The sequence below is a fragment of the Falco punctatus genome, assembly GCF_963210335.1.
Source record: "Falco punctatus genome assembly, chromosome: 5".
Classification (NCBI taxonomy): Eukaryota; Metazoa; Chordata; class Aves; order Falconiformes; family Falconidae; genus Falco; species Falco punctatus.
Genome location: NC_137584.1, coordinates 85480639 through 85503114, shown reverse-complemented (window position 1 = coordinate 85503114; position 22476 = coordinate 85480639). Strand labels below are relative to the sequence as shown.

Here is a 22476-nt window from a genome sequence, read left to right as displayed (position 1 = left end):
AGACCCAGAATCTCATAATCTAAAGCCCTTTCTAATAGCCTTGATATGATTTGGTTTTGCCATCCATCATTCCTATTTTTTTCTATGTCATCTGTATTTTACAACAGAGGTTTGAAGCCTGTATTTGTGATGGTTGTTCAAGGGTACTTAAATCTACATATTCCAGTGAAAAATAGTAATTCAACAGTAGCTCATCCTGTAACTGCATAGCACTTCTGAGCTAACGAATTCAGCTACTAAATCGTATTCAGTCTTGCCTTCCTCTCCCCATACTTTTTCCTCTCCTATCCTTTTGCTCTCATTTTAAAGCTCTTAATCTTAAAGATTAATCTTTAAATCTTTAGATTTTTTTATTTATTTAAATTTATTTATTTTTATATTAAATAAATTATAACTATTTAAATTTAAAAATTTTAAAAAATCTTAAAAAAAAAATCATCTTAAGACCTCTCTTTAAACTATATTGCCTGGTTAATGCCTTACCTACCCAGCTAGCATAAGTATTCAGACACCCTATCATTTCACTGCCAAACTCAAAGCTATGTAATAATGTAAGAAAGCAACATTTATTTTTTTTTTTATTTTTTTTTTTTTTTATAACTGGTACAACCAAATCCCAGGTTGCTGCTGCTAGATTCAGGCCAGTTATCAGTATAAAATGACCTCTACTGTTCAGAAAGGGATTCCACCCTTTTTCTTCCCTTTTAGGTTGATAATTTTAATTTGGTACCCTATCATTCCTAGAACAAGAAATTGTTGTAACAATCAGCTGGCAGTTATTCTTTGATGCAAGTAGTAAGAGCAAATAATTGTCTCTTAACTTTACCACCTTAGAACTGTAACCTTCCTTGTTAACAACTTAATTAAAAGATGTTACTCAATACCTAAGGTCTGAATACCCTGAGCTTCTAGTACTTCATAAAGTAAGTTAAGTCAACAATATACAAAAAAAGCCAGTGTTGCAAATTCTATCAAAATACTATCATTTAAATGAGTGACTGTTTTTACAACCTGTTTGCAAAGCCCTGTTCTTTCAATATTCTTCAGTCCTATAGAAATTACTTACCACTGTATTGATTCATGTGAGAAGGAACATGTGGTTAATAACCGCTGTTGTAAATAGGACAAAATTATTTAAGCAGAAAGACTTAGTTGAATTTGGACAAGTCACTTACCTACAGTTTCAAAACCATAACTTGATTGAGATGAGCACACTTTCACATTCTCTGCGACACTGAACATTTGCAGTTCATATGACCACTCTGCTGAAGGAATGGCTAGTCAGCACTTTCAAAACTGAAGCTCGATTAGAGAACTACTAGTACGTTTTGGTTTTCCCAGCCAGATTCACCCTTTTAATAGGATATATTGGTAAGAATACTTTGAAGTCATGCTGATAAAATTAGAGAATTAGTTATAGAAACTAAAGAAGTTAAGATTATTAGATTAAAAAGCAAACACAAAGACATACGTCTCCAAGTTGCCATCTGCTTTCATTTCCTCCTACTCATTTCTTGTTTTCCAGCCACCCTCATATCCTCCAGCTTTCAAAGGCCTGCTTTTAAAAACAATGAAACTCTCCCTCCTCTCCATTTTTTTTCTACCCTATTTTTTTTTTTTATTCATGCATGTTTTATTTTATCTTTCTCCCTCACTGCATCATAGCCTGTAACAGTTTCTCCCATTTTGACACTGAATAATTTTTACTATGGAATATTACACTACTAAGTCAATTTTAACTTAAGAATAAAGCCTTGCACAAGTTCATTTGCATATGTTACTGTGTCTTTCACAAAACAAACACCAACCCAAGAATTCCACTTACATATAAAACTTAAATACATGCTTACATGTATTATATACTTACATGTAATGTAATAGGCCTCTGCTAGCAGTTTTCTGAAAAAAATCCCCTATAACATGAAGTCAGAACCCAAGACCTCCGAAGCATAGACCAGAAGCTATGCAGAAGTATTTTAAAGAAATCTACTTTAAGACTATACAACGTAATATAACCAAGAAACACTTTGCATGGATAATTCCACTAATACTTATCACTGAAATAGCACTCCAGCAATTTACTACATGACCCATATCTTTTAAGGCATCATCAACTATGTTTTTACTCTCCTGTTCATACAGAAGTATACAGCAAAAGAAGCAAGGCACTAATTTATGACAAAATAAGCGTCACTATGGAGGTATGTATAACACTTGCTTTATTTCCTGATTCTCTCTTCAAAGAAGCTAGAGTAAAGGAAGTGATAGTATTCTCAATAAATGAACTATAAGAACAGGTAAGGTGGTATTTGCAGGCAACAGCATTAGAAGAGGCAGTACTGCTTTCACACATGTAGCTTGCATGTAAGATGTCCTATATCCCCTTAAAATTACCCATCCTTGAAACTACAAACACCAATAGTTTGTTTCTTCTGGTGATCCACTAAAGCAAGAAACAAGTGGCTTTTTGACTGAACAGGCAGACAACAGCCAAGTATGAAATGTACAAAATAACCTTGCAACTCCCACAGTGATAAACAAACAATGGAGGAGAACAGTTATTTTTGTTTTCTCTTCAAAACTTCATTTGGTCATTATTGTGTTTGTAGCAACACATAAAAATTAATTCTAGGCAATCAATCTATGACTGGAAACAGAAATATTTATCCCTGGCCTTTGTCACATCATACCAGAGATGATAACTCTTATTGAAGATCAATGTTAAAACCCCTGCTTTTCAGTAAAAGCCTGTGCTAGAGTATCATTGCTTCAGTTCTTTATATCCATTACTTCAACATTTGTGTTGAAGGCAAAGGGACTGCTGCCACAAATGTACACACAGCCTACTCTTGTAAGCAGCTTCTTTGTAATTTAACACAGCCAGTCACTGTAGTTTCTATTTAAGAGAAACAAGTCCATTGCAGTTAAAAAATCTGCCTCTCATAAGTCGATTTCCAACTTTAATTTTTTGCTTAAAGCTCAACGCTCTCTGGAATGGAAAGGATACATTTCACAGGTTAAGATATCCTTTTGTACCGTCATCTGCTGCAGAGATACTATCCTTTCCTAAAAAAGGGGAAAAAAATTTAGACATATCTTGATTTATCTTTTATTTTTATTTATATCATTTATCATATAGACATATGAGTCAATATAGACTCAAATCCTCATTTTAAAGGTCAAAATCTGAAATCCCATCATATTATTTCATAATTCAGTCATCCAAAGCAAGGACCCTAGTCTTTCCCCGTAGTTGACTGGCTGTTGAAGACTGAAGCTTGGTTTACTGTGAGGACAGTTATTTTGTAACTCTTAGCTCTGAGGACTGATACTTTGTGTGTCTATTACTGGATAAGACTACAAAGATGGAAAGAGTGGGCAAAACAGAGGAACGCATTGTATTTTTTCAGAGAATCTGCAGACCAAATATTTGTGATATTCCTTTCTGCAGTCCCCAAGTTATTCCCACCAATAACATGACTGTATTAAACAGCTAATTGTTTAGAGAGCAGATCTTACCTTGTAGGGAAAAGAAATAGTTATCAGTGCTGAAAGTATAGTGAAGGCTGTTATGAACACTGAATAGCAGTTTCACTCCTGTCTTGGAGCTAGATTAGGCCCAAACAGAAAGAAGGACAAAGAAAAAAAAAATAATCAACTATTAAAAATTAAGACACAAACCTGTTCTGCTGCTGTTGTGCAAAGGCAAAGCCATAGCTATTGTAGAAGTCTAGATTGCCTGTGACCTACATAAGGTGCCCAGGGGCAGCTGAAAAAGGTTTGGACAAAGGTTTGGCATGAGAACTTTGAATGAGAGAACACAGGTATCTAAAAGATTTTATTTCAGTCAGTATAGACCTGTACCTTTCTATTCAAGCTTTTATAAAAGATGATAACAAATCACTAGTCAGACTAAAATACATAGGCGGTTTTCAAAGCATCTTTTCTGTATTGATGAAATATCCAGAAGCTAAGTTTTGACAACGATTAAAAATGCATCCCACTGTGCACAGCATGCAGTTCATTGGAATATAGCTCTCTGAACATGACTGTGTTCCAGATGATTAAAGATGTCTTCTGTTTCTGGAGTGAGCTGTATATTATCTTTGATTGGAGATAACGGATCTGACTTTTTACAAGAAGGAAGTTTTTCATACTCTCTGCACAAAAAAACAAAGACAAAACAAACCCCAAGAATGTTATGATATTATATGTTTCTAATCACAGGCCTGTAAGAACACAAGGGTTAAAACAAAGCAAGACACCTCACCTAACTATCCCCTCACCTATAAATAAACCCAAGATAAAAATCTGTAATGGAGGGGTTTCATTTCGATTTCACTACAACTGCACAACTTCACTAAATTGGTTTCAACTGTTCCAGTTATCCTGTGACAGAATGATAGCTATTAGCTTCATATTTGAAAGACCATATGTACCCCCATTCCACTCTGGATTGTACGTGCTTTATTAAACATCGAAGTCTTCTGAGTAACTAGTTTCATATATATCCCCCGAGTCTTGACGTTAGAACAGATTAGTGTCCCACGTGATTTATTTGCCATCAGACAATGTAATTCTCAAGACAAGGCTAATTTAGAAACATCTTAATATCTGAAAAAACCATAAACAATACTCAGAGCTAAGCGAGTCCTGGTAGTGAGAAAAAAAACTTTTTGTGAAATAAATGAAGAAAAGAATCCCTTAAAAGCTAATATTAAAAGTACTTCACTTACATAAATAATATATACAAAAATATATATCCCCAGTAAATACACAGAAGTTACAGTCCAGCCAAAACTGAATGAATAAAATGTGGATGTTGGGAGCTAACTCTTGCAATAATTAGTAGAGAAAAGTAACAGAGTGCCATCTAGGCTCACTCTGTTCTTTCTGCCTGTATTCTGATAAAACAAAATACATGAATTTTCTCCCTGTGAACAACCCTGGTCAGACATTCCCAAATAGGGGTCAAGCAATACATACACAAGCACTTTCAATTCCTCTTTGAAACTGTCATTCTTAACCTGCATTGAGAGCATAATATAATTTGAGAAATGTTAATAGAGCAAGTAATATTTTTTAAATAGAAATCAGTTCTATATTTGTAATAAACTACTATAAGGCCCAAACTTTGTAAAATATATTCATCTGACTAACACGTGCTTACCAGCCTCACATTTACTACTTAGTACAAAAAGAATATTTTTCTCCTACTCACATTTGGTTTCAGTTTTAAATAACTAGGTCTTATTTAAATAATACATTTTAAGTTGAGGTTGCTACTTGGAGGCGGGAAAGCTTTGCCACCAGGAGTTTTTACCTGAGCCCATGGAAATAGCGTTAATTTAGAATATCTAGACTTTTGGGGGGGTGTTTATTTTTTCATTTGGTTGTTTTTTTTAATATCATTGTCCTTCAAATTCAAACCTTGAAGATATTTGCAGAAACGTCAAGTTAGCCAAGTCATCTGCCCAAGGGAAAACAGCAGCATTTTATAATGCACAAAAATGTCTCTTGTAACCAGAGACTTCAGCGAACAGAAATATTCCATTAATTCACCACCATCTTGAAAGGAGAACAGTTCTGACAGTCACCGCAAAATGTGAGAGGCACCAAATTAAGTAGGAACAACCTTGTATTCAGTTAAGTGTGTCAACTTTTATGCAGCTTTTGCATTCAGACCAAGAAATGCCTTTTGGTATTTGACGTCAAACGATGATAATTTTCATCTAAATTATGTTAAACTAAATGCACTACTTCAGTAAATGTATTTTAGCAGAGGTTTTCCTAGTTAGAAAGAAAAAAGTAATTGGAAGAGCATATTTACCACAAATCGTACTTCATAGTTATACCAAGCCTAGAAAATTAAAAATTCTATGTAGAAAATATCCATCTTAAACTGTTACCTTTATTGAATTGTGTGGAGACATGTACAATCTGCTTTGAAATTTGTTTCTTTGGGAAAAAGGTATACATGGTACCAAGCACGGTGTTAAAGCAACTCACCTTTTAAACTGGAAGTTCTTGCGGAGTTCACTAATGGCATCTTGCAGTCCCAGCTTATTTTCAGCATCGCAGTGATTTCTCTTCTGCACAGGTGACAGCTTCCTGCTTAATCCGCTTACCTTAGCTGGTATCAATGGCTTGAGCTTTGTTACAATACGTGACCCTATACAACTGGATTTACGTAAACCAGGAACCTGTGAGATTTTAATATTACAGTACAAATGGTTAAAACAACAACCTGTACGTAACAGATATTATGCTGCAAAGCTTATAATAAAGAAATAAAGTGCTTTACGTTATGGTGAGATAATGCAATCTGAATTGCCACAACAAGGTATATTTAGATAGCTTCACTAATCTAAAAAGTAGCATCTCGAATATATTAGACATAATGCAGCTGTAAGGACTGGCAAACTGGTTTCCATAGGTATTTGTATTCTAAGAGGAGGCAAATACACATTTGTTTTGAATGCAGTTTTTAAAGTCATTGAATATTTATTTTCTCATCTGTTTATATGAGAGCACAACAAAAACTCTTTAGTGTCAACTTTCAGAATTTTAAGAGAAGCTACTCAGGTATCACTTTGTGATACTCAGATTTCACGAAAAATGGAGTCATAAGCAGAGCACAGATATCAGTATGATTATTCCAAGGATCATCAGACCTCTAGTTGAACCAGTTTCAGTACCTGAAACTCAAACCTGCTGTTCTTGGCCAGAATCTCTCTCAAATGCAACCAGTCTTAAGTTTGACCACGTCAATTAAAAGAAAAATACATTACTTCATTATATAATTTATTCTAGCTCTTCACCACCCCTGTTATTAAAAAAATGTGTGCCTCATTTTTAATTCACTTATCAGTTTCAAGCACTGAATCTGTTGGGTTTTTTTCATATTTACAAGTACATAAAACTCAAATTTACATGACCAAATTAATATAATTAGGTCAGTCAGTGTGACTTCTATACGTCACATTCTCATCCCTAACCACAGTCATTTGTATTTCTGTCATTTTTCTGGGGTCAATATCACGCTAACTGGCTGCCAGCTGTTCAGACTGCTATCACACTTCCTAATATGGATACAATGTTGTTAATTTTTACCTTCTCCAACTTCATGCACAGAAAGTAGTAGGTTTATCCTAACAGAAGAAAAACACTGAAGCCCAGTCTGCAAGATTTTTTCCTGCGAGCAGCCTAACACATTTCATAAACCAGAAGTTGTACCTATTGCTATTTAATCACTACAATTCTATTTACAATTCTATTTTTCTATTTAATTCTGTACTACTTAATCAGTACAATTCCTGTTTGTACTATATGTGCATAATTGTAGCACAATAATTAAATACATGAAATGTACTTTTAAACAAAATTAAAACTTTCTTTGCCAAGTAAGTTCACTAGTGGCAAAAAGCCACAAATGCCCTATTCATATTTTCCATTACTTTTTTTTCTTTACATACACTTATCGCTTTCCCCAGTTTTGTGGGAAGCAGCAGTTCAGAAGCACTAGAATGTTTTACTATTTGAGCCATTCTGTCACTTTGTTGTAGAACATGAACTACTCACAATGACCGGCTTTTAAGTGATCACTCACTTCTAGCCTGCTATATTAGCTTTTGTCTGTTATGAGGACCAAAACATAATTATCAAAATACCTGCAGAAGAGATGGTGACTGTCTACAGTTGTAAGAAGCTCTTATTTTACAGTTGGCTACTTAAGATTAGTTTAGGACACCTAGGTTGTAAGTAATACTTATATTTCCTATTTAGATAATGTTAAAATGAAGCATTTTACTTTAAATGAATAATCTTCCCTGTTTTGCTCAATCATCTTTAGAAGATGGCACGGCTCTGCCTACTTCAGGTGCCTCACTTAACTAATGCAAATAGCTCTTCCTCACCGAAGTATTTGCTATTGATCACCCAAGACTTTTATCTTGGTATAAAAGATATTGGCAACCTTTTCTTCAGAAAGAACTCTTACCTCTGCTCTTTCCAAAACATGGCATTTTGTCATCTCCCTACCACACACTTGTTATATAGTTTTTTATTGAAATGACATTGTTTCTACCCAAATAGACTAAGCAGGTCTCAGAATCACAAATAAAACTTCGGGAAGAAAAGTTTCATCTTTTAGCCTACACTTTAAACAAGAATACTGGGAAGAATAAAAATAAAATCCTGGAACTCCCTGCTTTGTAGTGTTTTGCTGTTTATTTATTGCTTCAGCCATTTTGCAACATATGTGAAGTCACCCATAACCTACATTTCTTTGTGGTACTGAATTAAGAGAGTTATAACTTAACTAATCCCAAAGTAGGCAAAGCTGCACGTTGAACGCCCACTAAGAAACTTTAAAACCAGAGCAGATTGCTCTTTTATTTTGTCAAAATTAGCCTCTTTGCTGGGCTCATAGCAATTATGGAAAATAATTAGCAGTGAAAACCACAGCTAGCATCCTATCACAGGAAAAACTACAAGGTCCCTGAGAGCTCATTATAGGCCTCTGTTAGTTAGTCAATTCTAATATCAAAGTGAATAGAAGTTTTTCTCTAAGCACTTTGTATTTTGGATTAGAACCATTGTAAGAGTTGCAAGTTCCCCACATTGCCTCCCCCAATTATTAAATTTCTGTGCAGATCAGCTATGTTATTCAGCTTACCAAAATCAGAATAACTTGTGTTTGAAGTGATTGACTGCTTCTTTCCTAGATCTGGAACTCATTCTCTTCAGTATCTTTTACTGTATGTAACACCAGTAAAGATTTCTCTTGTTTTGCACTTGCAATAAGCAAACCTAAGGGAAAATTTAGCCAAAAGTGGTACTCACTCTCTCTACCTCCTCCCTCTTCAATTCTGGCTATTTGTTCCAACAGTCTCATTGGTGCTACAACTCATGTGAGCCTGAGAGTCTGTGTGGGCTTAAATTCCAATATGATCCTTTTGGTTATTGTTGACCTGGCTGAAAACTAACGTGACAGTTTTCCGGTCCAACTCATTGTAAGTATTACTACCAGCACATAAAGGAAGTAGAGGGAATGCAGGGCCAAGAAAATAAGTGACAGAAGCTCTCCTACTAGCCATTTGCTAGTAACTAACCCTACTGTTCTTACAGATTTTTCAGCAGATTCTTATTGTCTGAAGAACTCCAAGCATCCTGAAAATTTGTTTTTATACAATGCTTATAATGTCTCAGTACTTCCATTCTGTGTATCCCCAATATTTAATCTATTAATTCTCCCAATATACCTTTAGGGTGAGCAAAACAGTAAGTAAAACATATTAACTACATTCTTAAAAACAAAGTAATGAAATTCTCAAACCCAGGCTGATTTCGTTTTATTGCTCAGTTTTGTTCAGGAGAAGCAGGCAAAATGCTGATCTAATGAAAAAGCATCAGTTTTTATATTTGAGTGTTCTGAAATAAAAATGTGTGAATTCCAGCTTAAGACATCAGTTACTAACAATAACCACAAGATGCCACTATTACACAAAACACACACCATTCTTGAACAGAGACGATTAAGAAGTTAGTAGGGGTGTACAAGAAAGGATGAAAGCATCTTCCTTTGACTCACTAATCTTTTGGCTAATTCTAGTGATAACACCCAAGGAGTTAGAACACTTTTAGCTGTTAAGATCTTAGAAGTTTTGTAAGCTAGGCCAACAGGCAAAGCTCTTAGAAATGTCACAAAGACAAGGGACATAAGTCTATTCTTAGATGTCTAAGCAGCCACATATGTCTATATACAGGTGCCCAGCCAACAGGAAAAGTAACTGAAAAGCAGGCCCTGAAGGAAAACTGACTGTCCTTCCATACTGATTCGTTAGTGTCTAAAAAAGCTTTTAACAATTAAACAAGAACAGTTGACTAAAACCTTTCCAGATTTTGAAATCTGAACATGCTTTTTCTAGCCAAAGTGGAAGGAGACTGCTAAACTAGCAGATTTATTGACAAGCAGTGAAATGATGTTGTATCTTGTGACTGTATCTCAATTATGAACATGACTACAATTCATGTCATAAACCCTGTATATTTAGCGTGCCTGAAGAAAATCAGTTTTTTGCCATAGTGGGGCTTCCGATTTTATACTTAAGTGTTTAAAATGCCCAAATAAGTTGTAGCTGTGATATCACTTATAAGTGGCCTGGTAATAGTTAATCTCAGCTCTGGTATAGATGACCAAGAATATAGTTTTCTCTTGCCAGCATGTGCATTGCTCAAGACTCTCTCATTAAGAGTTCCAGAATGAACTAACAGAAAGCAAAAACTGATTTTCAGAGTTTAATAGAGCTTATAGTAAACTTAAAAGAATTCTTACCTTTGTCTTTATGACTGTATTTTTTCTGTCAGTTTGAACAGCAGAAAATACTGGAGACCGAGCACATTGATCATCAGCCAGTTTTAAACTGGAGTCAGATACCTTCATCAAGAGAAAATTCATTTGGTTTAAAACAGTTTGGGTTTCCCCTCCCCATGCATATTTTTATGTCTACACATATATTCTTTATAAGGTATAAAGTTTTCAACAGTTCTAGGAACTTACACAAAAACCTGGGCTTATTTTCAGCAAGCAACACTAATGGTGCCACACGCATGCTTTCTGAAAGGACCTCTTCAGGGACTAACAAAAGCTGAGAACACCAACCAGTTTTAGTGTTTTGGTGCTTTTTTGTTTGGTTGGTTTTGGTTTTTTATGACTCCCTGTAGTGATAGCAGTGAAAAGACTGAAGACAAACAAAACCCAGAGAACAGTTTTGATTTACGCAAGTTAGCCATTCCATTCTACACAACTATGTTAAGCACTGACAAGTTTTGTTAGCACAGCCTACATAATCTGTAGGGTATCATTTTGAAGAAAAGACTTCGCTGCCTGATTTCTTTTATAATTTAAAGTGAAAACAAATGCTGAAACAGTGTGTAGTTTTCTTACTTCTCTATCTGAACTGTTGTTCAGTTGGACTTGCAGTGTTTCTGAAGACTCCAAACTGCATTCTGATGGCTCCCGAGACCTTTGAGACTCTGATGACTGTTCCAGTTCTGTTAAGGTGGAGGATTCTTCCTCCAATTTGCCACACACTGCTTCACTCTCCACTTGTACCCCATTACTCTGATCTTCCTGGGATACCACACAGTTGCTTCTCTGTTGGTGAAACTGCTGTGAACATACAGTATGAGATGGACCAGGATTTTCTGAATTATTTACAGGGCTGCTCAACCACTGAAAGCAGTTTTTCTGTATTTCTCCAGGAGGTGTAAAGACAGTCCTTGTTGATTTTTCAGTTTCTGAAAACTGAGAAACATCGTCTGCTACATGTTTTACTTCCTGTTCAACATCTCGAATTACATCACGATCATCCTTCTCTCCTCTAACATCAAAGATAATTGCATCATTGAAGAAAAACCTAAAAAAAAGAAAGGTAAAGGCAAAGGAGAAGAAAGTTACTGCAATTAAGTATATAAACTTGAAAAAACAATAGTTGTCTCTGCCCGTCAACTTTTTTTTTGTTTTTTTAAGTGCACTTAGACACAAATTATTTTAACAATGGGCAAAGTCCTAATCCCTCAGAGAGGCATTTAACACAGGTAACAAAAAAAAAGAAGAGAAAAAGCATCTGTAAACACATCATTCATTGACTGAAAAAATAACAAGGTTCCTCATCTGAGGAGAAACACCTAGGAATCTTATGAAATTTAAAAATATTCATGAATTATCACAAAGCTAAACAGTAGTGAAGCACCTCTTTTCAAGGAAGCTAGAACCCATCTAGTTCTTCCATGCTATAGCAGCAACTCCTAAGAGTAAGTGCAAGTCAGAGTGTTTTAAGAAACTGAGCATAACCTACCATCACTGAAAAACTCTTAATTTTTGATGCAACATAACAACTTTCAGCTCAGGAAGGTGTGCCTTAATGCTAAAGAACATCAGTTTGAAGACTGTTCTGTAAAATTATACTGCTCAAAGACATTCAAATTATTTCAGATAAAAATTACACAGTAAGAGCCATAATTGTGGTAACATTTTGTAAAACAAAATTCAAGTAGCTGTGGCCAAATGCCACCAAAAAGCCTACAAAGCCAACAAAACACAGCCAAAAAAAACCCCTAACAAACCTGAAGTCCCTCTTCTCAAAGTGCTGGTGCAGAGATAAGGAGCATCAGCTGAATAGGAGGGGATAAGAATAGATAGCTCTCGTACAGTATGCAACACATTCACTAACTGCTTACATATTTGGCACAAAGCAGCTACTTTTTTTTTTTAAGAATTATCATATGGTCTTTACCTGGAAAGGAAATATGGCTAATTCCCAATTAATTTTAGTACCCAGAAGCTAGACTGTATTGAATAGTCCTACAGTCTTCATTTCTGCAGTAAAAAATTTTACATTATTTAATCTATGTCACACATAGATATCATGCCTAGCACAAAGGGGTCTCCATCTCAGCTCAGGTGTATTAATACAGTTGCATAAAACAAGTCTGACATAACCTGAATACTAAAAATGAGAAAAATGCTATGTCAGCAATCAGGGCAGCAAATAGTTATTTTGCTACTTAGTATGTGACACAAGCATACCTGCTTCTTGTTCCTGGAACAGCTACAGCATCCTTCTCCTTGTTTTTCCTTTGTAGAAAGGAAGCAAATTTATTTCTAACTCTGGGCAGGGAGTCAGAGCTTTGAGTGACAGAATTCCCTGAAGAATCAAGGCTTTGTATTGCTGAGACACTCTTCTGGGCTTGACTGTCACGATCACTTTCCTTCTTGACTTTTTTTGCTGTTGAAAATGAGTATTGGCTCAACAGATCTCCATCCGTGATTTCTTCTAAATATAAAGACAGTTTAAGCATCACTGTAGAAGCACGTTCTAGAATTAACCAGTTATGAGACAATTGAGCATTACATATTTATGCTCACAAACTTAATCTTAGTAAGGTCTGGTAGGAGCATTCTTGACATTACAGTTCAGAAGCCTTTAACAAAGTTGTTTTCTAGTACATAGCCTTAAAAGAAACTTTCTGTGAAAAGATAGATGGAGTGAAGGCAGAATAGCTGAAATGAAACGCGATGATTGTTTGGGTCTGTTTTGTCTTGTTTGGTTTTTTTTAAACCATTTGAAAGCAAAACTAGATTTGATTTAAAGGCAGGTTGCTAAACTAACTACAAATTTTGATGAAGCAGGGAGCAGGAAGACATCAGTAGTAACAGAGGCAAAAAAAGAGCCTTAGTAGCATAATCAGAAAAGGAAGTAAAAGAGCATAGTACCCTGTCTATTACAAGCCCACAGTTTATTTCAACACATGTAACTTAATGGTGTAGAAGACAAGATAGCATAGATTTACTACAAAAAGTGAGAAAGTTGGAGTAAAGAATACCTATACAGGGCAGGGGATACAGGCAGCACTGTGTTAGAAGATTACAGAATACATTCTTAAATTTTCTGTTTAGCCAAATACTGGCTCTAAGAAAAACAGGCTATTTTCATTTTTTCACAAGCCATTATAAGATGGAAATTAAAACCACAAATATCTAAAAATATACCAGATGGTATTAAACATGTCAACTTAAAATGGAAAACAACAAAGTTTTCTAGAAATTAAAGACAGTTAAAATCAACTCCTGCTGAAAGTTTACTGCCATCTTTAATCATTATGTATGTTTTAATATTATGGCTTGTTAGTCTTGTAACTTTTTGAAACAGAATACAATCAGAGTCAGGCCTCTGAAATCTCATGCCATCAAGTCCATTACAAAAATAATTTCTTTCCCCGCAGCCTTCTATGTTATTTATATACTTATTTTAATAAAAACATACCACTCCTCAGCCTTTTTGCCAAGAGCTCTTTGCCTGGAAGTTTTAGCCCTTTCACGCTAATTATCTTCTCCATGCCTTTGGTTGTTGGTTTCTCTAGCAAATGTATTTTATGAGGAATGGTATCTGCATTACAGCCAAACTTGTAGTCTCTGCTCCAAATGCTATTTACATGATTAGCACATCTGTCATTCCAGCCACTACTTCTCTGCTGCACAGACTAAAAAAAAAATTAAAAAACAAGGCATAGGTTTGTAGTTTTGTTTTCGATATAACATTTCCTGATTTAGCATATAAGGACATTTTGACATTTGCACAACTAGTGACATACTCTACACAAACATTTTATTTTGTATTCCCACATTTTTCATGCTTTTTATACAAATTATTTTCTTTTTGCACTGCCATGACATCCACATATGGTGCAAGTGACTAACAACTCATCTCAAAGAAAATTCAAAGTTTTAATTTTATTTCTACTCTGAAAACTTCATTTGGGAAAATACTTTCTTCAGAGTTACATACTTGGAAGAATCCAAGTCTCTGAGAATTTTATTTTTAAATCAGTTACTTCTGTCAATAGTATTAAGGACTTTTCAAAAAAGTCTGAAAGTAAAACAGACAAAGTCAGATGTCATGAAAGTAAGATTTTTACCTGTACAAGGAATAAGAAATATGTGCATAGGAACATACAGTTTCTATAATAGCAGAGTATCTTTCACTGCCAAGTCAGTTGTGGATAATATTCAATCATGTTTCTCCATGAATGTGCAGACCCACATCAAAACCTTAATACCTAACTTCAGAACAAAGCCGTTACCTGTGCAGTGTCAGGGTTATAATTATCAATTTGTTCCATTGTATCAATATCAATGTTGCCAACGGCAATCTGAAAAGCAGTATCATCACCAAAATGTCTGTTTCCATCATATTAAAGGAAAATATCTGAATATTACATTAAATCTCAAGCACTGTAGCATGAAAGTTAGACTAGCTGTTTCCCATTTTGCTAAAAAGCATTGTTAGAATATCAACTAAAAGCATAAATACTACTACTCACGGCTCAATCTGATTCAACAGCAATTGTAATAGATCTGCAGTGCTTGGCAAATAACAAAAGTCAAAAGGAAAACTGTCAGTCAGCAGCAGGAAAGTTACCATCTTTCTCCTTCCTAATTTCAGAAATGCCAGAGATTAGGTGGCTTGAGAAACATACAAAGCTAGTAACTACTTCAGCAGTCCCCCTTCTCTTCATTTTCCTGATCTTCCATGCTGAGTTTATGCTGCATAAGTGCAACAAAATGCTACTTCATATATTCTATAGGAAGACACATCCAGTAAAACAGGATGTGCTTAGATTAGGGAGGGAGTAAAACACAGATTGCAAGAATTAAAATAGCAGAGATAACACACTTAACACAGGCAGAAACTAAAAGACTGTCATAAAGTGATTAAAAAAGGTTAAATGTAGCCTGTATTTAATGAGTTGTTTTTTATAAAAGAAAAGTCAAAACAAAAACAAAACACCAAAGAGCAGCAGTAACTTCTGCTTAAAACACTGTATCAATGACAGGTCACTGTTACCCCCTGCAGTTTTTAAAATTAAAATCAGAGCAAAAGAAAAGAAGTAAACCCCCAACCTCCTAAGATTGCAACAAAGCCAGGCTTTAGTCAACTGCTGACATACAATGAAAAAAAACCCGTAAAGTACACCACAGATACAATGAAAAGTATAAGACACCACATCTGCTCATCCTTCTTTCCTCACTCTGCTGTTTCAACATAAAGGATACCGTCCTGCATAAATTAGTGTTTCTGGATCAATATCATCCTCATATGGATTCAGAGGAACTAATTTTCTGTTGACAGGATCAAAAACTAACTGATAAAGGAACGTATTATTGGCTCGCATAAAACCCTGTATGTATTCTTCTGGTACTGTTATATTCATCTTCAAGTATTGCCCCATTTTCTTAATAACCTGTAAAAAAAAAAAATGCTGGTCTGTTTCATTTAAACACATTACACAAAAAGTTAAATACATTTCAAAATGTCTTGACCTGTAATTAAATGAAGTATGTATTCTGTTACAAAAGGCAGATTCAACTTCAACAGGGAAAGGAAAGAGAAAAAAAAAGTGTTGTACATTATTTCCCCACTCTCAAGTTACTTGCAATCACATGAATAACAACATTTAACTCTCTTGTCCAATAAATAAATAGAAAATTAGTGACAAATTACATGACAAATTAAGTGAAAAGCTTTTTAAATTCTTAAATACTAGTATTTTGCTCAAAAAGATATTTTTAAAAGTAAATAATGATTTGTATGGAAAGAGTTCAAAATTCTCCTTTTACTTCCAACAAAAGGCAACCAAACTAGTGCTTCGATGCCTGCTTTACACAATACTAAGTATTTTAAACTCAAAACTGTAGTTCTTTGAGTACAGCCTGTGAGAGAAAAAAAAGGCTAAAGCATAAAAGTAACTTAAAGAAGATACAGTAAGTTAGAGTGCATATTTAAACACTTTTCTGGATTAGATTTACATGCCTCCAGGACAGCTACATAAGATATTTTTCTTAATAGCTCTTAAAAATCTCTCTTCCTCCTTACTATCTACACAGAAGTTATTCCTATTCTCTTAGTCTCTGTATTTCCTAATACTAGATTTGTTTTCATTTCATACATTGGATAGGAAAAAAAACCCAAACACCAAGCTTACCTTATTTCTTTTTTTTGCACCATATGAAACTTTTCTTCCTTAATGTTTTTACTATATAAATATCTGTATCTATATGTAATTAAATGAAAATGGGAATCAAATAATATTCCCAATCCCTGCCCATTCCACACACAGATAAAAGCACCCTTATGCTAAAGTAACAGTTCAATTAACAGTTCTAATAACGATCTGCAAAAACAGAAGAAAGAACAGGTAATAAGGGGGGGTGGAAATATTCAGAACATTACAAAAATTTAAGTATCTCCTCAAATAGAATATGCCCTTGAAGGATGAGAACAATTAAGTTAACTTTGATGAATCTATTATATATTTAATGAAATACGCCATTTTAGTAAGTTTAGCTCAGCATCCTTCGAAAGCACAGGTAAAAGAAAAATACTTCTTTTCGCATTCTCCTCAAAATGGAGAAAGTCAAGAACCCCTCTTATTTTGAATTCAGTGTTCATTTCCTGTGTACTGCTATAGGTTCCCAGAACAACACAAAGAAAAACTAACTTCACCTTTGTAATATCTGGATTGTTGGCTAATTTTAGTAACTTGCATGCTTTGCCTAACCCAATTCCATGAATTGATGGGAGGTAGTCACAACCAGAAAGAATACACATGTAGCGGAATTTCTCTTCTGTAAATACGTTTCCAAGCTGCTTGCAATTTCCTAGTCGAGCTTGATCGATTTCTAGTCCATTTCCAAACTTGTCAATTTTCAGAAACACCTGAAATTAAGAGGAATTGAAAACAATATATATATATTCACTCATATAAACTATATATAAATATATAATATATATTTATATTCACTCATACAAACTAGCTTGTGGCACTTGGTAGATACAGCAGAGGCTAAGTGCTATTCTCATCTCTTCCATTTCCCCAATTTACTGTAGAATAGTAAATCCATATATCAAACATATTTGGTGACTTCAAACTCTACTTTTAAGATATCAGTGAGAGGTAAAGGCTATTAGTATTGTCTTCCATACCTTTTTACACCCAAAAGCTAGAAGATCAGAGTCTTCTGTAATTATGGCTTGAACCATGCCAGTCTTATTAAGATAAGCCAACTGAGCATCAGCTTCATACGGAGCAACAATACAATCAACTCCCCGGGCTCGAGCAGCCTATATGTAAAAAAGAAGCATACAAGTACTTTGCATCAATTTTCAGTAATTACCTTAAGATATCTGAAAGCATAAGAACATCTACCTTAAACTAAAACCACAATCTTTTTAAACAATACACGCATCACCCTCAAAGCCTGGTATTTAGTATTCAAAACTGAAGTTTCAAGTAGCTTAAACCTACAACGACAAGTTTACAAATCCAACCTTTCCTGTGTGGCCTGTAATACTATGCTTACTGGCACCTGACCACAGGCACCAGCTTCAAACTCATGCAAGTTATATTCTGGACCAAGGAAAACAGCACAGAAACAAATGTAATACTATTTTGATAAAGATCCTATGGTTGCAGTGGAAGGATGGCAAAAAGCTACTGAAAAGGTTTTTAAGCAGCCAAAATTTTTTCTGTTGTCTATTCTCAGGAACTAACTGGGAAGGAAAAAATAAAAAGAATAGTTGTATTTAGTCTTTGTGCAGAAAAATGAGAACAGTTGGTATTATCAAAGTCAGTTCATAGCAGTAGGAAGAGATGTATTTCTATTGACGTATCATCATTGTTTATGCAACTGGGCATAATAAACTTGAGTGAAGTTAAAGTTTGTTAATTGCGCCTAACAACCCAATGTACGCAGAACAATTAGAGGCTAAGGGGGAAATATTTTTCTTGCTTACATAGAAGAGGTAGTGAGGCAACCATATGAAGCACGAGTAAGACATGCTACCTACTGCATAGATTTTTTACAAACTGTTGCTATCAACAGCACTGACAACTTACTTTAATAACTTCATGAGCCATAAAATGGGTAACATTTATACTGCGCCCAAAACACTCCCTAGCTTCCGACAGTCTCCCTTCCTGCAACAATTGTTTGCCCTTCAGAAGACTGGCTTGACGCTTCCTGAAAGAAAAATATCCACCAATCAGATTATTTTTCACTTAAAAGAACAAGTAGCAGAAAGGGCTATGAAAGATAGGTAGGAAAAGGGGGGGGGGGGGGGGGGGGATGTTTTGCAGATAAACGCTTCCCAAATCTGTCCTACTACATAACTTTTTAAAACGTAAGAATAACAAAGTCATTTTATTGACAAGGATGATTAGATTGGCATATTGAAATTTATATTGTTTTCTCAGAAAACAGCAACAACTCAGGAACTGAAATCAGCAGTGTAAAAGAGATGCACCCACTCTCAGGTGGCAGCAAAAAAGATTTAATAGAATTTGGGAGTATCTGACATAAGATACTTATTGGTTTAGAGGACAGATGGTATCATTTACTTCAAGTATTGGAAATTGTTTTCTCCACACTGAAGGAATCAGATGTCCCATGAGAATTTATAAATAAAACCCACAAAAAAACCCCACCCGCTTCACTGAGAAGTCCCATTATATAAGGACCCAATTCCTAGACTGAAAAGGTTTATCTGAGTATTTGTAGAGAAAGATGAAGAAGGTGGTGTTATTTTTAAATGCAATTATATTGGGAAGAAATATTTTTGTCCCGAGATCACAAGAGTGGGTAAACTAAAAGACTTTAATACATTACAGGAACTAACGTTGAGGTTTACTTCCTTCCTTTATAAAAGTGCTTTCATTTATGAAATGCATTTCTATTTTTGGAATAAAACCTCTAAGAAGAGGTTTGTATGATTTTGAAATGTAAATTAAGTGAAATAGTACTACATTGCAGGAAAGTTTACCAGAGATTACTACTTAGCTGAAGTTCAAGGTTTTTCAATTTTGAAAATAAATTGTAGCATTAAAGATACTCTTTTGCTTGCAAATCAATACATTTCAGTACTCACTCTCGTCGGGCCTTTTCCACTTCCTTCTTAGAAGGTAGGGTGCATCCATCAAACACCAAAATAGGTTTAATTCCAAATGAGAGGAGCATATCAACAAGTTTCATACAGAAAGCCACATAACTGCATCAACAGTAACAAAAGTAAGAAAAGAAAGGTAAACTTTATTGGTAAGTAAAAGTCTATTGCATATTTTCTGTTTGCAGGAAAGAAGAACTGTAAGTTTAGGACTAACTATTGTTCAAGGAACTTCATAGGCCAAGTATTTCCCCAGGACCACAAACGAGTAAAAACACTTCCATGCTTTGTTTTTTGGCTTTTTTTTTGTTGTTGTTTGGGTTTTTTTGGTTTGTTTTTTTTAAAATTATAAACGCTCCATCTCCCAACTCAGAACTGGGCTGACTGCTTCCTACTCCTACACAAAATGAAATTAGAACTCAAGTACAATTCAGTTGGGTCCTAATGTAGAAAATCAAACACTGCCAAAAACTTTGCAACTTAAAACATGGATCTTCTTTTTAGTTTCAGCAACTCAATTCACAATGGCCAGGGAAACAGGAGGCAAATGAGCACAGTACGTTGTCTTTCCCCAAAGCCTTGTGAAAGGCAGACTAAATTAACTTTTATAGAATTGGAGGAGTGATAGGACACTAAAACTTTGTGTCGCTATCCACTCTTCTCTCCAGATGGTGGGTACATGCTATGGAGATGGGCAAACGTCTTCCCATACTAAAAATACAGGCACAGTACTGAAAATATTCCAAAAGACAGGACAGTTGCCCAGATTTTACTAACAGTGAAGATGATGCATGGTTCAGGAGCCAATCCTCCACTGCCTTCCAAGCCTGACCCTTAGCAAAATATTTGTAGAGAATTCAAGACTTTGTGTATTCCATCAGACCTCTTATCTCGTTACCTGTTTCTACAGATCCATATGAGATCATTTCAGCAGCAGCTCAGAACTAAAATCTAATAGCTGATGTAAACATTAAGTGTGGTACAATAACACTCAATGGGGGAAAAAAATCAAATTTGTTTTTTAAGGACGCTGCTTAAAACAGCAAGAGCAACCTTTCCAGCAGGGAACAGGGAGGGAATGGAGAGTGGGACTTACAAGCCCTCAGAATCTAAGGATATGTGCACTGAAGCTATTGGCTTTAGAGCTACAAAACAAACTGAAAAATAACTATGATTTTTGAAAGACAGGATTGCACCTATATAATACCTCAATTCAGATAAATTTTAAAGCATGAAAGGACTCTATACTATAGGTAAAGCTCTCATCAGCAATAATACATTCATGGAAACAAGATCTGGTCATAAGATAGTCATGTAGTTAAATTCAAATATTTCCACGTTTCCTATGACTATTAATGTATCTCCTGCCGGTCAATTTCTTTCTCAACTGAAGTGTATCCTAGTCTCAGGATTCTGAAGAATCTCTACTATCTTCCAAAGCAGGTAGCAGGGTTGGATGAAATGCTACCATTCTTCATATCAACATAAGCAGGAGTTAGAAGACTAATTCATTTGCAAACCACTAACTCTCCTCAAATCAAACATTTAATCAAAATTTCATAAGTGAAGTTTGATCTTGACTAATCAGTGCAGCTTTATTTCTGAAAAGATAAAGATTAATCATCATTTAAGACTATAGTCAAACTTAAGAAAAAAAAAGTTCAACCCGGTATTTCAGATGGGTAAGAACTTCTGCAAGTCTAATCTAAGCTCCAAAGCTGAACTCGAAATATGACCAAAATTTCTGTTAATTTCCTTCCTTAGAAATATAACTAAGTGAAAAATCCATGTTATTTAAAAAGCTAGTCTTACAAAGAATAGTATGTTAAGAAAAAAAAATTCTACACCTTATTCAGAGCACAACATATCTTTTAGAATTCCTCGGTATCATTACAACTTTTGTCACAGCAGTATTTATAAAGTACCACTTCTTACAAGTAAGGGTCCTGAAAATAGTATTAAATGCAAAGCATGAGTAGCATCGACAGAATCTCATCAGATTATATCATAACTGAAAGCAAGAAATGCTGGAAAAAACCTAACTCACTTAACCGTTGGTGTTTTAATGGAAAATATTTTACAGTTTGTTCTTCCATGACATACTTCTAATATTTATTTTGCACAGTTGGAAAGCTATTTACTTACAGCCAACATTTTCATTTCCATAAAAAATTCAACCGGGACTGAGAATTTGGAAGCAACAGTAAGTACAACTCCTGTAACTAGTCTTTAGTTTAAGAGGCATCAAGCTATGAAATGTTGGGTTCATAAGAGGGCCGAGACCGAAAGAAGGACTTACAGATCTGTCGGCTCTCCTCGGGCCAGCTTTTCAGCACACGTATAGGCGCCCTTGTGCAGCCAGCAGTAGGTGTCCACCGCTACCGCCTGCCCTTTGTATTTCTTCACGTGAGCAGGCTCAGCAGCCTCCTTGATGAACTGGAGCAGGCCCTGGATCCCCATGGTGCGGCTTAAACTGCAGTGGGGAAAGCGAAAAGCGTGGGCACGGAAGAGGTGGAGGAGCCTCAGGTCAGGCTGCAGACGGGGCGCTGGGCTGAAGCAGTGACATGGGGGGCGCCCCCACTTTCCGCCGGCCGTGACCGGGGGCCGCCTCTCCCCTGCTCCCCTCAGGGGCCCGCAGCGACCCCCCTCCCCCCCCTCAGGGGCCCGCAGCGACGCCCCACCTCCCCACCCCCATCCCCCGTTCCCCTCAGGGGCCCTCAGCGATGCCCCCCGCGCCACACCGCGACCTGTACCCGCCCGGGGGAGAAGGGGTCTCCGGCAGCTCTCCCAGCTCGGGGCCGCCTCCCACATGGCGCCGCCGGCCCCTCTGCCTCAGCGCGGGCCATCGCCCGGAGAAGAGAGTGAGAGAGGCGGGCTGGGGGGAACACGGTCACCAACTGCCGCAGCGCGCCGGGCAGCCCGTACCTCGCTGGGGGAGCGACAAGAGGCCCGGCCCGGCCCCGCTCGGCTC

General features: G+C 36.0%; 1 protein-coding gene across 6 annotated transcripts in view; it reads right to left on the bottom strand.

The window, feature by feature from the left end:
* Positions 1-22378, bottom strand: part of EXO1 (exonuclease 1) — a 70064-nt gene extending 47686 nt beyond the window's left edge. For 5 of the 6 annotated variants that reach the window (XM_080389738.1, XM_080389742.1, XM_080389739.1 and 2 more), the window contains exons 1-13: positions 21805-21978; positions 19491-19610; positions 18463-18586; positions 17550-17687; positions 17070-17282; positions 15620-15807; positions 14647-14743; positions 13830-14046; positions 12593-12839; positions 10949-11420; positions 10337-10438; positions 6010-6203; positions 1176-4160 (exon numbers count right to left, since the gene is read on the bottom strand). In XM_080389738.1, coding sequence (XP_080245864.1) covers positions 4022-4160; positions 6010-6203; positions 10337-10438; positions 10949-11420; positions 12593-12839; positions 13830-14046; positions 14647-14743; positions 15620-15807; positions 17070-17282; positions 17550-17687; positions 18463-18586; positions 19491-19610; positions 21805-21965 — 2412 coding nt within the window. In that variant the 5' untranslated portion in view covers positions 21966-21978 and the 3' untranslated portion in view covers positions 1176-4021. Of the gene's footprint in view, positions 1-1175; positions 4161-6009; positions 6204-10336; positions 10439-10948; positions 11421-12592; positions 12840-13829; positions 14047-14646; positions 14744-15619; positions 15808-17069; positions 17283-17549; positions 17688-18462; positions 18587-19490; positions 19611-21804; positions 21979-22258 lie in introns of those variants that run through there. The other variant, XM_080389743.1, reaches the window with a different exon arrangement.
* Positions 22379-22476: the final 98 nt, after the last annotated feature.